The following is a 17482-nucleotide window of genomic DNA, read 5'->3' as shown; positions in this document are numbered from 1 at the left end:
CATATTTGAAACAACAATTTGTAATGTACCTACCTATTAGGAGGAACTTTGTTGGGGAGAATCACATAGCGTAGTCCATTCTTAAGTTGTCCACGATACAGCTTAGGATGAGATGGAATCCTGGAACTTAAGAATCCTTCCATATCAGTACCTTTAATTTCATGCTCCCATATTCCTAGTCCTTGTTTCTCTAGTAAGCCATCCTCAGGCCATGCTGTGCTTGCCACATGTGGCTCATCTGGCCCTATTGTTGCCGAAGGTGCTATAGCTGAGCGTTTCTGCAGGTCAACAAGGAAATTGATCAGAGAAAAGTGTCCAAGATAATTATTATCTTTTGTTCTGCCAAACATCATATTAAGGAATAAAGGTTGGCATCCCATAATCAGCAAAATTATTGGAAAACTAGGAACTTGGATCTTGAAATAGAATTCATATATTAATTTCTATAACAATTTTGAATTTAAAAACTAGACAGAATAAACTCAACCCAGAATTTATAGTCAACAGAAACAACCCCTGTGCATTCTCTACATGTAAGGGAAATAAGTTGAAAGATCTCGCACAAATAGATTAGTATATAAATGCAAGAAGTACAGAAGGCATTATAAAGAAGCTAGAATCTACTAAAAACATATCAGTAATATGTAAATGCCACCAGAAAATGAGAACATATTTCCTTAAACGCATTTCGAGTTACAGCAAGTCAGGACTCAGACTACCTTTAGTTCCCCTAGAGTAATGGGATGAAGATATTGGAATTATTTTTTATCTTGTTCACATACCAAGCCAAGACAAAATAAAGCCTGTCAGGCTGTTGTGGAATGGTAAGTTGGAGCACTTGCAATGATAATGACACAAGTTGAAAGCCCAGTAGATGTGCTCCCCATGCTAATGCAATTCACCAAGGGTATCATCACAGTGATGTTCATTATCACCAACATCAGAACCGTAGCAGTCCTATTACACTTGAAAGAGCAGTCCGAATTATCCTCTGTGATCTGAAGTCTATCGAAAAAGTCTGCAGTTGATATTCCGAAATTTTGTGCTAAAAGTCTAAAAGTCCTCAAGATCCATCTATGTGTTGGAATCCATGCCCGAGCTTCTCAAGTTATCTGAGTTCTCTCTATGGTACATGACATCCAAATTGAAGTTGCGGTAACTCTGTGGTACCTGAGTTGAAGCTATCGTATCCTAGTCTCCTCCTTCCTAAAACAGGTCCGAGTCTCTGTAATAAAAATCTGAACTTGTAGAAGGTGATCTAGAAGTATGCCAAAGTCAAAATTTCATAAAGCTACATGGCATCCAAGGCATCCGCATTATGTAGTCTTATTCCAAGTCTGAAGGATCACAAGACAAGAATCAACTCTTCTCTGAGATCCAAACTACCTCTGAAGTGATCTGAACCTAAGTAATAATGATTCGAGTACATGACAACTTTGTGGAATTATGATGAGATCAAGCCTCAGTAGTCCGAATTTCAAGCTTCTATGAACAGTCCAAAGTACTCATAAAACTAAAATCAAATTCAAGTTTCTTAAACAATAATCAAGTCTGAATGTTGAACACCTAATCCGCTAAGGGTTCATGTGGAATGTGAACAGTCACCGGAGTCAATGGGACCACTTGGTATATGAAGACCAAGGGTCACAAGGAAATGTATAGATGTATATCTTTGTTAATAAAAATGCAATTCATGTTTATCTTTCACATCTGATCCATTCCATTTGTGTTGTTTAACATGGTATCAGAGCAGGTGATCTCCTGCCCTACTTAAGTGTGAGCCACCTGTTTTTGTGGCCTTTGTAAACCAATGCTCTCCTCCTTGTGGATTTTATGCCTCTAGAATAGAGGTTGTTACCTCTATCAACTCTGCCATTCCTCTGTTGTGAGCAGACCTGCCCCTGCGACTGCAAAGAGGAATATTGCCAGACCTGTCCCTCTCTACCAATGCAACGCTCTAACACTCTCTGTCAGTTTCATGCTCCCACTCAGACCTGTTCCTGCAAACCAACGGAAGTTGTGCGCTCTTTCTCCATTCCTCGTTCAAATGTTACCTCTGCATTTTAGCTGTGCATTAATTCCAAGTCCATACTCCTGGTGCATTTTCTGTGATTTTATTTGAAGTCCTGAGAAATGAATTGAAGCAGTTCCTGTGAAAGTCATTGAAGCAAAACATTAAATCTCTGGTCATGTCACTGGAATATATTAATCGCTGGTCGTGCTATTTGACTGCGTTGGAATGGAGCTCTCGGCGAGAAAGGGAGCATCATTGACTGGAAATGGAGTGTTGAGTTTTTGAAGAGCAGTATTGGATGTTGTTTCAAAGCTCTACATTGAATGGTTCGAATTACATCTGTGTTGGCAGCAAATATCTCTGGGTGCATTGGGTATATGTATTCATCTCTCTGCATTGAATTTATGATGGATATGGATTAGCATTGATGTTGTGAGTATTGCTGGTTCAAAACCTGTATTAATGCTATGACATGGTTGTTGCTGCGTTAAATTTTATTGACTGCTGCTGTGTTAAACTTTATACCAAAACAAGCTGAATTTGCTTTGTGTGGCTTAAAACCGTGGAAAGTGTTTGTAAAAGTGGTATATTATCGTTATGTTGACAACTGTAAGTGCATTTCGTTGCATTGGAAGCATGGATACATAATTCTTCTCGTTGGAAGTCTGCATATGTAATTCGCCACGTTCAATTTGCAGCTGGAACTCAGCTGTGATTTTCTAAACCTAGCCCGCTTTTCTGAATCTTAATTCAAGCCCAACATCAGCATTTCTTCTAATTATATGCGAAATTTTCGTTCCTAGTCTCACACAGTGACTTGTCTCAGAGTTTTCAAAGGCTCGTACAACTACTCCAGCAACCATGAACAGGGTTTTGGATTCAATGAACGTTCATGCATAGCAAGGAAATTATTTTCAAGCTTAAATCTTGGCAAATGCGGGGGAACAATTCAGCAGGAAGCACAAAACAACGCTTTCGCTTAAAGGACAGATTCGCTGACTGCCATTGATTTTCGAGACCAATGTGCCGAATGTCCTTCAAAATAATGGGTAATTTTAAGAAAATTTATGGTTGTAAGGATATGGCCACGGTTCCAAGAGGAGAACAGGTGTGAAGGTCCGTTGTAGGAGGATAAAAGCATCAGAAATATTGCACATAGGGGGCGAGAAGTCATTTGTATTGGATCTCTTAAGAACCACTGCACACAATCAACTCTCCAATTTATCTCATACTCCACAACCATGTATTTGGGTTGATTCCTTACCTATTAGAGCGATTGCTTTTATCCACTGGTAGCGTGACATTGAAGTTGTTCTATATAATGTTGTATGTGGTCGGACAATCCATGCATGTTGTCTGAGTGGATATGTAATTTCAATTCATCGAACAATCATAAAGCTCAAGACTGCATCAACATTCTTCTCTTGTGATACAGAAGTGGTTTGGACAGCAGCTTGCTTTTGTTCTTGATATCCAGGTTTGACATTGCACTTACATTTTGTGCTGGTAGTAGCTCTTCAATAAGTTTTGTTGACACTTCTAATTTCTTTGGGAGTGGAAGTACTTCATTTGGGTTGAGCACTCCTCCATAGTTGAATTAACCAATAGTCTTCAATCGGAAAATGGCTGATGGAGTATTAGAATTACTAAATAATCTGATATTTTCTACAAGTGAGGACACAATCAAAATCAGCAAAACCACTCTTGCTGATATTAAATTCTGTCTACAAAATGCACAGGACAAGATTGAATTTTTGCAGCTAGAATCTCAAGCGAGATGAATTAAAACAGTAGAGTTGTTATTCTGAACTATTTTTTTATCAGAACAACCCTTTATTTGAGATTGACACAGACTCCCATCAGCTGCCAGCAACTAATCAAGTCATTGAAAGAGCAGAGTTGCATGCAGATGCAGAAATTCAGCCTGCACTTCCCAAGCCCATCATCAGACCTTGGGAAGAGCTTGTCAGCAACAAGCACACAACAGGTCTTGGATATGACAAGGAGGTGTCCTTTCATACTCCAAATTACTCTAAGCCAATTCAGTTTCATAGTGATGGATTTCTTCAAAACATCTCATCATCAGTTGTTCCTGCTCCTCATTCGCAGCCACAGATTGTCAAATGCCAACATTGTGACAGAGTTGCCCATGTGAAAGATCATTGTTTTGATCTTCACCCGTGCAAGCACTGTCATAAAAACACTCATCATTAAAACAGACGCTTCAGAAACAATCTCCTGCAAGAACAAAGATTCCCCTTGGATGGATTGCTTCTTCGTAGTGGGCTTCAATAGCCAGGAAGCTATTTCGCTCATAGCACAGAATTTGTTCTCGAGTTTTGAAAAGTCTTGCAGTTGAGTTTTCTCCATCTTTTCTCCTTGTATCTAACAGGGGGGAATGATGGTCATCTACAAGTTTCAAAGCCACATTATGCAAGCTTGAGCCACAACCTGAACTTGTTCCCTGAGCCTACAGCCACAGAGAACCATACCCAGATTCAACGTTGTAGCTAGAGACAGAGAAGCCCCTAAGCATGCCTTTGGTTGGTGGCCTTCCTTAAACCACCGTAGGTTGCAGACCTCCCTTTTTCCAGGTTGATGGTCTCCCTCTTCAAAGCATTAGGAACACTTCCTCTAGTATAACACTTCAGCTTCTTGCCAGATTTGGAAGAGTTCCAGGAATCGCACCAAGCGTTCCATGTTGAGACCCCAATGGTCTCTGTTTTCAAAACAATAAGGAGCACTTCCTCTAGTAGAAGACTTCAGCGTCTTGCCAGATTTGGAAGAGTTCCAGGAACTGCGCTGAGTGTTTCAGTGTTGGTGGTCATCCTTAAGCCACCGTCGATTGAGACCTCGAGTTCTCCCACCTTATACCATCATCTCAGAGAGCACATTCAGCTTATTTTGGTCATGCATTATTGTATTTTTGTATTACAGCTCTTTTTATGGACTCATATATACCCCTTCGGATTAAGGGGGAGGATGTTGGGCACCTAATCTACTAAGGGTTGGTGTCGAATGTGAACAGTCACCGAAGTCCAAGAGACCACTTGGTATATGAAGACCAAGGGTCACAAGGAAATGTATAAATATGTCAATCTTGTTAATAATATGCAATTCACGTTTATCTTTCACATCTAGTCCATTCCATTTGTGTTGTTTAACACTGAATATATTGCATTTATTACCTCCACGGAATACAAGTTAGCAACATCCATGGCATTCGAATTACATTAGCATTGTTGTGACAAGTATTTGAACATCTTTATCTCTGAATACCTTTTTCTATGGCACAAGTCTGTGAAGGTTACAAATCTATGATGTGACCATGATACTGTTTTCTATACATAATGGAAGGACGAAATATATATCACATAAAGCTGACCTGATTTGAAGAAATTCTTGGATTGGTTTGGCTTGAGATCCAAATTACAATACAACTTGAAGTGTGGCATATAAGTATTAAGTGGCCTGTGGCAGTAATTCTTTTGAAGCTCGATTGTGATATGGTTTGTATAGGATCAAGGAGGAACCCATTCTTTCCCTTGCAGATTAAGAATCTAGGGTTTACAAAAACCCCAGCAAGTTGAGAAGAGGATGAAGAGAGAAACTTATCAAGCTACAATTAGAGTGTTGGTCTATAAACCCTAGCAAGGGTTTGAACAAGAAAATTCAAGGGTTTGTACCCTAGGAATGATAGTTTCCATTATAAAAGGAAACCCCAGACTTTGCAAAAACGAAATGACATCAAGTTTATGCTTATGACGAGGATGATGAAAATTACAAGTCCAAGATTAAGAGGGACATGATTCTATCCTCAAAAGATAAGGATTCTATAACTTTTCTCTTTTACTATTGTTATTACCTTTGACAATTTCGTGTCTACGTAACCTTTGCTTGAATGTAATCATTCTTTCATATCCTCTCAAAGAATATTGCAGGACAATGGCTAACGCTGCCCAGGCATTGGCAATAGATGGAAGAATTGGAAGAATGAAGCAAAGCATGAAGACTTTCCCGATGTGTATTAGAAGAAGAACCGAGTTTAGAGGGAGCAAGCAATTAAGAGTATACCTTGATTATTTATGCCTAGGAAAATTCAAGGTCCAATGTGCAGTGGATGGAAGTATAGAAGCAAGAAGTTTCTCCCAGTAAAAGGAAGAGGTTCATGATAAGACATTTGTCTTAGTTGGAAGAGTTACCCTGATTTTTTGAAGGACATGAAAAAGGAGTCTCATGATTCAAGAAGATCTCGTACTTTGGGATTGATTGAATGATTTGTTTCTGACAAAGGTTGGACTCTTGTGTCAGAGGAAAAGATGTTGCCTTCAAAGGGAACTAGAAGCATAATTTGACATAAAGGACCTTGAATTGATACACTACTACTTGGGGCTTGAGGCTTGACAGAAAAACACACACACAACTATTATTGCTCTCTATTTAAGCCTTTGCCATGGTCTACCTCTTCATCTAGTCCTAATGATGAACCACACTTGTTGGTTCGAAACGCGTCGGCCAAAAATTTCTCTTATGTGATTTCTACCAAAAGACTTTGCTTAATTCAGTATGGATCACAAAAGCTTGAATACAAGCAAATATATATATATATATATATATATATATTGAAAAATAAATAAATAAATAAAAACACAAATTATTTTAAAAAATAATAACAATTAAGAAAACATAAAAGAAAAAATAAAAAACATGACAAAAAAATCAAATATAACAAATACAAAAAAAACTTTAAAATGTAAAAAAAAACAAAATTAACTTGTAAAATTTAAATATTTAAACAAAAATAAATAAATAAAACAAAAAAGGGAAAATATTTCAAAAATATGACATAATTTAAGAATAAATAAATAAAAATTATCAAAAACAAATTTTTTTGAAGTTAAAAAAAAAAATAATAAATAAATAATAATAATAATAATAATTAAAAATAAAAAAATAAAAATAAAATAAAAAAATCAGGCCAGGGTGGCAGGGGTCGATTCCAGGAATCGACCCCCGGGCCTGTTGGAACGCGGGAAGGGGGGCGGAGCGAGTTGCATGACCCCTACCACCGCAGGCCTGTTGGGTCGCTGGATGAGGGGGAGTGAGTTGCACGACCCCTGCCACCCCAGGCCTGTTGGGTCGCGGGGGTGGCAGGGGCCGACTCGTGCAGTGCCCTCCCCGCCCACCACTGCACCCAAGTCGGCCCGAGGGTGGCGGGAGCTGACTCCATGTCACCCCCAGGCCGACTAGGCCGCAGGGGAGGACGAGGATGGAGCCACGAAGGTGGGCAAGGAGGAAGTTGTGCAACTCCCTCCCCGCCCACCCCCGCGGCCCAACAGGCCCACCCGGGGTGGTAGGGGTTAATTCCAAGCCCTAGGGTGGCAGGGGTCGATTCCAGGCCCTAGGGTGGTAGGGGTCGATCCCCGGAATGGGCCCCTGCCACGCAAGGCCTGTTTTTTCAGTTTTTTTATTTTTTTTTTTCAATTTTAATTTTTGAATTTTTTTATTTTTATTCTTTTAAATGGTTTTTATTGTAATTTTTTATTTTTTTAAGTGGTTTTTATTTTAATGTTAAATTTTTTAAATTTTTTATTCATTTATTTATTTAAATTCTTTTTTAAATGTTTTATTTTAATTTTGTTATTTTTATCTTTTTATAACTTTTTTTTTTCAACTTCAAAAAAAAAATGTTTTTGTTTTTTCCATTAATTTTTAATTTTTTTCTTAAATTATGTGTATTTTTGAAATGTTTTCCTTTTTCTTTCTTTTTTTAATTTCTAAATTTTCTAATTTAATTTTGGCTTATTTACATTTTATAGGTTTTTTTGTCTTTTTTATATATTTTATATAGTTGATTTTTTTGTCATGTTTTTTATTTTTATTTATGTTTTATTATTTGTTATTATTTTTTGTGTTTTTTTTTCTTTTTGTTTTTCTTTTCAATATTTGAATTTTTTTTCTTTTGTATTTTTCATTTATATATATATATATATATATATATATATATATATATATTTCTGCAGGGTCCGTGTCAATGCTCGTCTAGCTACCCGATCCCATTATGTGCAATTCGGTAGTTGGTCTTAAAAAATTTGTTGTAATGAATTGAGTCCATATCCACAATGTGTCAATTTCATGGTTGGTCTCTAAGTTTTCATTACAATGGGTTTAGTTCACCTACAGTGCGTGTTAATTTGATGGCTGATTTTCAATTTTTTGTTGCAATGTATCAAGTTGTCTTAGGCTAAGATTTTAAAATTGTTATACGTTTAGCATTTAAAAAAAATTACTCTTGGTATATTAACTCTTTCATTCAGGTGTTCATTTTTAAAGGTTTTTAAGTCATAAAAATTTTCCATAATGTCATGTTTGAAATATTTTGAAAACTTAAGATTTTTTTGTAGTCATAATCTTTGGTTTTAATTCCATGGTTTTAAAATTGTCAAGATTTTAATGTTTTTCTAAGTCATGATATTTTATCATTAATGTTATGGTTGAAAACAGTTATAAGTATTTTTTCTTGAGCACCATGCCTGAAAATTGTTGGAATTTTAAGATTTTTCAAAGACATGATATTTTAAAATTTATGTCAAGATTAAAAATCTTGGAATTTTAAGACTTTTCAAAGACGTGTTATTTTTATCTTTAATGTCATGCTTGAAAATCGTTGCAAATTTAAAGATTTTCGAAGTCATGATATTTTATTTTTAACGTCATTATTAAAAAATGTTGAAAATTAACCGTGAAAAGGAAGACTTATTCCAACATCAACACTTTTTTCAGGGTGTTTTTTGCACACAAAAAAATCGTTTTTACTGCCATTTTTTTAAAATGTTGAAAATGTACCTCGAAAAAAACAGTGTTATTCCAACATCAATACTTTTCGTTTTCAGCCTGTTTTTTCGTGTTTTTGGGGGATTTTTGGGTTAGAGTACCCGTTTTGAGGTAATAGTTCCCGTTTGATCGGTAACTATATTTCCTCCCATCAATGAAAGTTTGTAAAGTGTAGGGGACATCCACTGAGGCGACAGTGGGTCCTTGTCCCATTGTTGTCACTTGGTCTAGTAGTAGTCCTTTTCGAACCCCTCCCAGGACCCCTGCTAGATTGAGCGGTAACACTACCTATAACTCGCCTCACGCTAGTGTCAGCCCCTTTTAACAGCCTCACCTCCCGTGAAACTAACCTCTATTCCTGTTGGCATTATGATACAAGTGTGGTCCTTGATGGCAACTCACTCACAGGTCAGTTCAATTTTGATGAAAGGCAACCCACAATGTAACAGGTCCATTCAGAGGTAACAAGGCATTGGTACAGAAGAACAGGAAGATCGAACTAAAGTCTACTAATCAGAATGAAGAAGTTGAAGGAAAAGGATGGTGAAAAGCAGTTTAAGATGTATACGCGGTCCACTTAGTCAAAACAGTGTATACACGCTGGTTCATAGAACAAAAAGGTGCATACACGCACTTTCACAAGAAGAAAAGTGCGTATATGTTGGAAAATCAAGGAAATTCAAGAGGAGACAATACCAGGGGTCAATACCATGATATTAGCCCACAATATTGAGTGGAGTAACTACTATTTGATCCCGTCCAAGAATATTACGGGTCCTACGTGGTTTTGGTCCGAGGTACTGAGAAAGGCCTAAAACTATATAAGGAGGAAAAGATCATAAGGCTAGGGTGTGCAAGTAAAAGGGTTTCTAAGGAATACTTCTATCTGAAGTATATTTTCTGTTGCAGGGGCTATGTTTGTGATTTGATCTAAAATATTTTGTGCACCTTGAATTTAATGTTAGATCAGGATGATGAGACCTAAAATGTCTTACCATTGAATGATCTGATATTCGTTGGGCTAGATCTAATTATGTACACCTGTTTTACTCTTTAAATGTCACGATCTAGGTTTGTCTGTCCGGAATAGCAATGAAGTTATGAGTTAATATTTGCAGATCTATACGCTGGTTCGTCTCGGTAAAAGTGTGTGTACATGCAGGTTCTACTCTTCCAAGTAGCGTATACAAAGGAAAAGCCTATTCTTCAAATCTAACTGATCTATCTAATCAGTTCTGTTGTTTTATTGTTGTCTGTCAATGAAGTCTTCTTAGATCTGAATGTAAAACTGAATGCATAAGGAGTTTGGTGTCTGACTGATTGATTGTCTAAGTAAGAAGGGTTATCTCTGCTACTACCTGTGTAAAGCTCTAAAAATTGACAATAGATGTTCAGTATATTGCTGGTTGATACCGACTTGATTCAGAAGTTTTATGTTTCAGTAGTTTTTGAAAGTATACACAGGTTTTGTTAAAGAAAGTAGCATATACATTCTGATGCATGATTATTGAGGTTACAGCTGGTTCTGAATGATGATGTAGGTTTTTGGGTTCAGCACAGTGCTCTAGTGACAATGATCTGATTGTTCAAATTAACTAATTGTTGGTTGATGCAGTTTGAGTTTCAAAGTTTCTGATGAGTCCAGTATGAAAATTTAATGAAACGAGGCCTTCATTTGTATTGTTGTGTATCGGGAGCATCCAGTCTGAAAATTTATGAAACATGGTCCCTAGAAAAAGAGAGAAGGTCATAGCCTTCTGTAGGCCGGCGCTTACGTAATAGTAAACACATTGGCTAGTACAAGAGCTAGGGGGTTCTAGCTCCCTTCCAGTAGAAGCTGGAAAATGAGAGAAGGTTGCAAACTTCTGCAGGTGAGTGTCGGCGTACTGGTATGAGTCTACACAAGTACAAGATTGTAAGCATATTTGCTTAATATTAAAAGAAGACAGAGACGACAGCAGCAGGTGGTTTTTCTCCCGCATTTGGTTTCCACCTTAAATCTTGGTATTCATGTGTGTTGCTTATGTCTGATGGTTTATTCTGTTTTTATTGCACTATTTAATAAGTTACTGATGCACTGGTTAAAGATCAACACATGATAAATTGACTAAATCATAAGTTCTCTAGGTATATGCTAGTTTCTCTAATCATAGTAGCGTCCACACGCTAGTTCACTTCACAGAAGTCGCGTATATAAATCTGTTGGGAAATGAAAAATTATTGATCAAATAATACTAATTCACACCCCTCTCAGTACTATTTCCGACAATTTCTTCGTCCTAAATGGTCAAAATTGAGAGTAAATTCTTCTACAACCTAGGTACATATATCACCTCCTTCACCTCCATAAGACTCCCTAAGTCTAGTTGGAACTGTTGATCTAAAAATGGGGCACTTAAAGGCTTCTTGTGAGCTTACAAGAACCTCTCCCACTTCCAAAGCTTATATATTCCCAAGATCTAGTGATTAACCAATTACGGAATTAAATATGCTTGAAAATAGGTGTATCTTGGTGTTTATTTTTAAATTGTTTATGTGCTTTAAGTTTATTTGCTTGAGTTGATATAAAAACATGTAACGGCAAATAAAGCAACAATGCAATGCAGCAACAAGCAAACACACATAACAGCAATATAATATGGAGTTCACCCAAAACTCTTGGGCTACATCTCCTTGAGCTCTAGTCAACTCGACTAGGCTCTCTGGGATCATGGCAACAGTTCTTTTACAAGCTCCACGCTCAACTCCACTGGTTTACACAGAACACAATGGGCTTAAAACACCATCTCATCCCTGGCTCTAAAGCTCTCGGCTTTCTGGCTCTGGCTCTCGACTCTGGCTCTAGCTCTAGCTCTAGCTCTGGCTCGTGGCTCTGGCTTTTGGCTATGGCTCTTCGGATCTGGCTTCTCTAAGCTCTCTCTCTCGGCCTCTGCGTGCCTCTGTAACTCGCTTGACTTCCAAGCAATTCTTCAGCAACAACTCACTGCTGTCAATTGAGCTCTCTGGTTCACTCGACCTCCAAGTGACTCCCAAAACTCTTTGCGCTGCCTCAGCAATCATGCTCTCTGGCTTTTGTGAGGCCTCTTCCGGCTCTGCGGCTTCCCCAGCCGTTTTTTCTGCGTGTAATCACTCCTCTGCGGCTCTGCAGCTTCTTCTGCTCCTTGTCTCTTCGACTGGCCATCTAGCTCTGTGGCTCTCTCAGCGTTACAAACGCATCATTGCCTATAAAATGCCCGCTTGCAGCATGGCACAATGATCAGGGGCAGTTACAAGGAATCGGGGGCCTTTCTTCAGGTGAAAACCCAAAAAAAACCATATTTCCCAATACACAGAGATATACCGGAAATACACAGGAGAACGCCTCATGGAGCATTTAATCAGACTTCAAATATTATTGAATCGCCCCTAAAAACCCTTTCAGGTCCGCCTTTTATGGCTATTGCAAGCCCATCATTGATCTGCGTGATTGTCGATCCAACAGCTGACAGTCCATTTCGGGTGGCTTATGTGCACGGAGGTTACCCGCCCGAAAAGGCGGTTTTCTCTCTCCTCAGCCATGCCACGTGTTGACCAATGTATGGGTTCGGGCCGTGCCCGTTCAAAACCACTTACCGCCTGAGGCTCGCCCAAAATCCTGCTTACCATGAATTTCAAAATTTATAGGGCTGCATTTATAAACCTTTCGGGTCCGGTTTTTATCGCAATATTGCAATATTATCGTTGCATGACCAAATGGCCAAAAACCCATTTACACGGGAAATAAATTGAGAATCCGAATTTCCCAAATTTCAAATTCTATGAAATCAGTTCTATAAATCCCTATTAGGTCCGAGTCCTGATCGCTAATCGCAATTGCAACAGCCCGGGGGTCTGTCCTTTGGGTATGCCGACCACTGATCCGCCAATCGTCGATATCACACCTCGTGTATCGCATCGGCAAGGTCGATGCCTTTTGCTCCTCCGATCATCGATCGGTCGATCACTCTAATCGCCGATATCGCAATCGCATTATCGCATGTCACCTTGTCTGGGGTCCCGATGTGGGGCGAAGGCCCACCTCCAATCCAATATATCGGAGATCGTTGATCGGGGGTCCTTCCACCTTTGCGTTAAGTCCTTCCCTTTGGCCTTTTGCGATGCGATTTCCTTAAGGAGCCTTCTAGGCCATTTTTAGAAGAAATGCCTCATTTTCCAAAGGACAAAAACAACCTTCTTTTTGCGATAACTTTTCATCCATAGTCCATTTTAGCCTATTCAAGTTGCAGTAAATTCAAAATAAAAATATCTATGCAATGGAACTATTTCCAAGAGCATCCTTGGACTTTCATTTTCCTCTGTGAGGAACACTTTAGACTTAGAAGTCTATCTTAGATCCATTTTGGATCAACTATATGTTGCCAATGCCCTCCACTGCATAGCTAGTGTTGCCACCAAGTTCATATAAGTCTCTATTCTCCTTGCCCATATGGGGAAGATATCACGAGATCCCATCATGTGACAAGAAGTTCCACTATCCACAATCCACACCCCTCTTGTAATAGTGCCAGAAAGACAAGGCACTAGAGACAATTTATCCTCAAATTTTTTAGGCAACTCATCCATCTTTGCAGATGCAATTGTTGATGTTTCCCCTTGCCTTTCTTCTTTTTTGGACATTGTCCAACATAATGACAAAACTTATGACATGCAAAGCACTTGAATTTGGTCATGTCTTTCTTTCCTTGGGAAGATGCTACTCCACTCCGATTTTGTTTGGCTTTATCCTTGACACTTTTTGTTTGCCTAACAAGAGCAAGGTTCTCCTCATCTCCACCTTTGCTCTATCCACCAATTATGCATTCCTACCAAATCTCCTGTTGGGTGAAGCCATCCGACAATCTAGCCTAATCAGGAAGCTTATCTCTATCTAGTATCCCTGTCACAAATGTATCCCATTGCTTGGTACACCCTGTCAATGCTACTTTGACAAAGATCCATCTCATCCACCTCTTCCCCAACACCTAAAAGTTCATCACAAATCTGTTGAATCCTTGTGAAGTATGTCATGTCCCCAATTATGTGGATGCTAAAACCACTAAGGACTTTTGCTAATTTTTATAATATTAAAAAAGGAGAAAATATTATTTTGTGAGAAAAGGTAAAAATTATTATTTTAATGGAATGGCAGCAAATAATATTTTATTGAAGGGAGAGAGGCAAATATTATGTTAATGGAGATTGGTGGCAAATTATTATTTTATTAAAATGGAGGAAAACGTCACTTAGTCGAAAATGGCCCCCACCAATAAAATAAAAATTAAAAAGGGAGTCTAGACGCATGGGGAGAAATTTTAAAGAGATGATGGACTCATTTGTTGATCATATTTTGTCTATTACATTTCATCTTTCATCTTCTCTTGGGGTTGTTTAGCACAAGAAGAAAATTGTTGTTTAGCACAAGAATTCCAAGAAGAAATTCCACCCTCATTTTGGAGAACTTCGAGCATCCCCCTAGTGAGGAAGTTTGGGAGTCTAATTCAGGGCTTCGCTTGAGCTTATTGCAGGAGATTTGAATAGCTTTGCGCATTTCCTGGGCGCAGAAGGAGTTTGCGATACATCTTTTGGAACAACAGTTGTGGGTTAGAGATTCTGGGCTTTTGGAGAGAGTTTCCCCTTGGCTATAGCAGGAGTTTGTTAGCATTTTGCAAGATAGAGATTGAGGGGAATATTTGGGTCGAATTTATCTATTGTTGGTGGTGCGCAAAGGTTATTAGGCAAAATCTGCGCAGAGGCTTGGGGCTGGAAATTAGTTGGAGTTTAGCTGGGAATTGGATCTATTTCCGAAGGGGATTTTTGCAGGAGATTTTTAGTTATTTCCGGAGGTGGATTTGGATCATTTGTTGAGGTGATTGTTTGTTGGACACAAAGTTGGGCAGTCTGGGATTTTTGCACTAAATTGGGGCTTTCCAGATCAAATGGAATCTGCCCAAGGTTTTTTTTTGTGGGTTTTGTGAGAGGAGTCTGTGGTTAAAATTTCAAAATTTTCTAGGCAGTATTCGGGTTGGAAATCAACATTCCTTCAGCTATGTGTTTTATGGGTAAACTAGGTAATTCACACCATTTAATGGACTTGATCTTGGCTTGGATTTAAGCCAAACCATTTATGGAATTTTGTGGGTATTTGGATGAGAAATCATGGTTAAAGTTTCATAATTTTCTGAGTAGTTTTGAGGGTAGATATTCCAGTTATTCTCCAACAGCAGCAGTAGTATTTTCTAGGTAATATACTTTTCGGGGCTTTCCAGGTCAGCGAGAATTGGCGCAAGATTTTTCTGTGTTCGGTAGATTTGGGTGAGAGAAGCCTCCAGTTAATTTTGCGAAAATTTTGGAGCAGATTTGAAGGCATAAATCACAGTTCACCTCCAGTAGCAGCAACAGCAGAATTTCTAGGCAGTTACTAGTTTGAGCCATTTTCGAGTTTGCATGCTTGTAGCAGCAAGCCCAAAATCCAGCATTCCACTCTATTTGTACTCAATTCCAGCATTGATATTAATAAAATAGCTCATATTTTGTGGTTTATTGATTTTGCATGCATGTGTGAATTTCTTATTGTTGTAGCTCAGTGCATGTCTCTATTATTTACTGCTATTTTTTGAGGAACATCACAAAGTATGATACCACAGTCTCAAATCTATTCATTTTGATGCTATTTAGCTTCTCCCTTAGCACCATCTTCCTGTTTTGGTTGTCACTCTGGTACAGATTTGTCAAGGCCATTCACATTTGATACTGAATTTTTCTTCGTTATGTGAGGGATTATGTCATCCATCACACCATCCAAAACAATACCCCTGGCTCTTATGTCTTTTATCTTATGTTCAACTGCTTAAGTAGCATCTTGAGGAACTCAAATCTCTTGACTTGCAATTTCCCACAAACCATTCTCCATTAAAACAAGGGTGATTCGCTCTTTCCATGGACTGAAGTTTAAATTCCCCTCCAACCTGTCTTCATACCTCAAATTTGATGGTACCATATTACAAGATCGACTTTAGACACAAACCCTCGTTGCAAAATAAAAATTATGTTGTCGTAAAAAATTATTCACTTTCGTAAAACCCTTGTGATATCTTATTTCCCCCACAGAGTTTAGCTCTAATACCATGCTAAATTTTTTTATACAAAATTTGATTTACTTTACTTCAACACTTTATTAAAAACCAAAAAATATGTATCTCAAATATTTTTGAAATTGCTGATAAAATAAACAACCTAGTATATTAACTCAGAAAATAAAATGCAACGGAAATAAAATGGAGAATCAATCACACTACAACAGCAAATTTATACCTAACACAACCTTCATATTAAATTTCTCTAAAAAATTTGGGCCTAGACCCATTGAGAATACATAGAAGAATACAATTGTTGGGAACCTAAAAACTCGGTCCCACCGGGAAATTGGCATCAAGGAAACTGACCCTTGGAAATCAACCCTCCTAAAGAAACTTGGCCCTGCAAAATTTGACCTATCTCACCAGCAAATTGGACCTTTTTCTTCTCACCCCATAAAGCCCTTGCGCACTTGAGAAAACCGGCCTCTCTGGATATATCAGCCTCCTCCACAATTCAGCCCTCCTCTTCAAAAACTCACCTCCCTCTTTCCTCAACTTGGCCTCCCTAAATTTCTCCCGAAATTCCCTATTGCACTTCTCCTCACTTCTCCTCAATATAGTCAAGCCTCTCGCTCTAGAGAAAATCGCTTCCTCCACAATTGTGTGTCTTCACCTTTCCCTTAGTCTTATTTTATAATTTCATTAAGCCAAAGTCCCTTACCCTAATCTCCTAAGTGATCAATGGCTAGGATTAGATTTTAAACCTCACTTGAGATCAATGGTTGAGATTAAATAAAGTCACTTAAATAATTTTATTATTTATCCTTAGAACTTTGGTTTAACAGTCCACAATAATTAATTAGATGAATTATTGTATTTTTCCAAAGTTAACCTTAGGAAAGAATCATAAATTCACTTACTCCACCAAGCAAGCACCTAAAGAGGCAATCAAATATCTTGTACATGCCAAGACACCAAGCCCGTGTCAAAGACCTTCCAAAGACCTCTAGTTATTGAAAGTACAAATATCAGCAAAAGTTGTCCCTAAAAACAAGGTCAAATATAAAACATCCAAAATGGACCAACATCATAATGTGAAGTGAGATCCACTAATACATCCCAAGAATCGTCTATCCATCCAAACAAAGCACAGAGCTTGAGGAAGAACTTGCAGAAGGTATATGAATAAGAGGAAGTAAATCAATTTGTGATAGAAAAAGATGCACTGTAATAAGTTTTTGTGTCATCTAAATAAGGGCATATGACCTCCCCATCAGCAATGTGCCTTAGGAAAACAGTTCAACCAGTTGAGCTAACCCTTGGGGTTATTCAGTTTTGAATTATTTAACTGCTACTGAGTTAACATAATATTTGTGTCTTATACTAACAAACCAAGAAAACAACCTTGAACATGATAACCTTTAAAGACTTTCTCTTGAATGAAATCTAGAACTGAATAACAGACCTGATGATCTATGCCCAAGATAACATTCCAGTAAGAATTTAAGAAACAAAGCCGTAACCAAGAAAAGACCTATGA

The 17482-nt window shown here is 38.1% G+C and overlaps 1 protein-coding gene across 2 annotated transcripts in view; it reads right to left on the bottom strand.

The window, feature by feature from the left end:
• The window catches only part of LOC149155570 (stromal processing peptidase, chloroplastic-like), a 308857-nt gene that overhangs the window by 268140 nt on the left and 23235 nt on the right, over positions 1-17482 (bottom strand). For both annotated transcript variants that reach the window (XM_089445727.1, XM_089445728.1), the window contains exon 3: positions 34-278. In XM_089445727.1, coding sequence (XP_089301853.1) covers positions 34-278 — 245 coding nt within the window. The remainder of the gene's footprint in view (positions 1-33; positions 279-17482) is intronic.

The sequence above is a fragment of the Pinus tabuliformis genome, chromosome 9 (assembly GCF_031772625.1).
Source record: "Pinus tabuliformis cultivar Carrire ecotype Pingquan chromosome 9, CPIR1, whole genome shotgun sequence".
Lineage (NCBI taxonomy): Eukaryota > Viridiplantae > Streptophyta > Pinopsida > Pinales > Pinaceae > Pinus > Pinus tabuliformis.
Note: the sequence above shows the minus strand (reverse complement) of the source record. Positions and strands in the feature narration are given on the sequence as shown.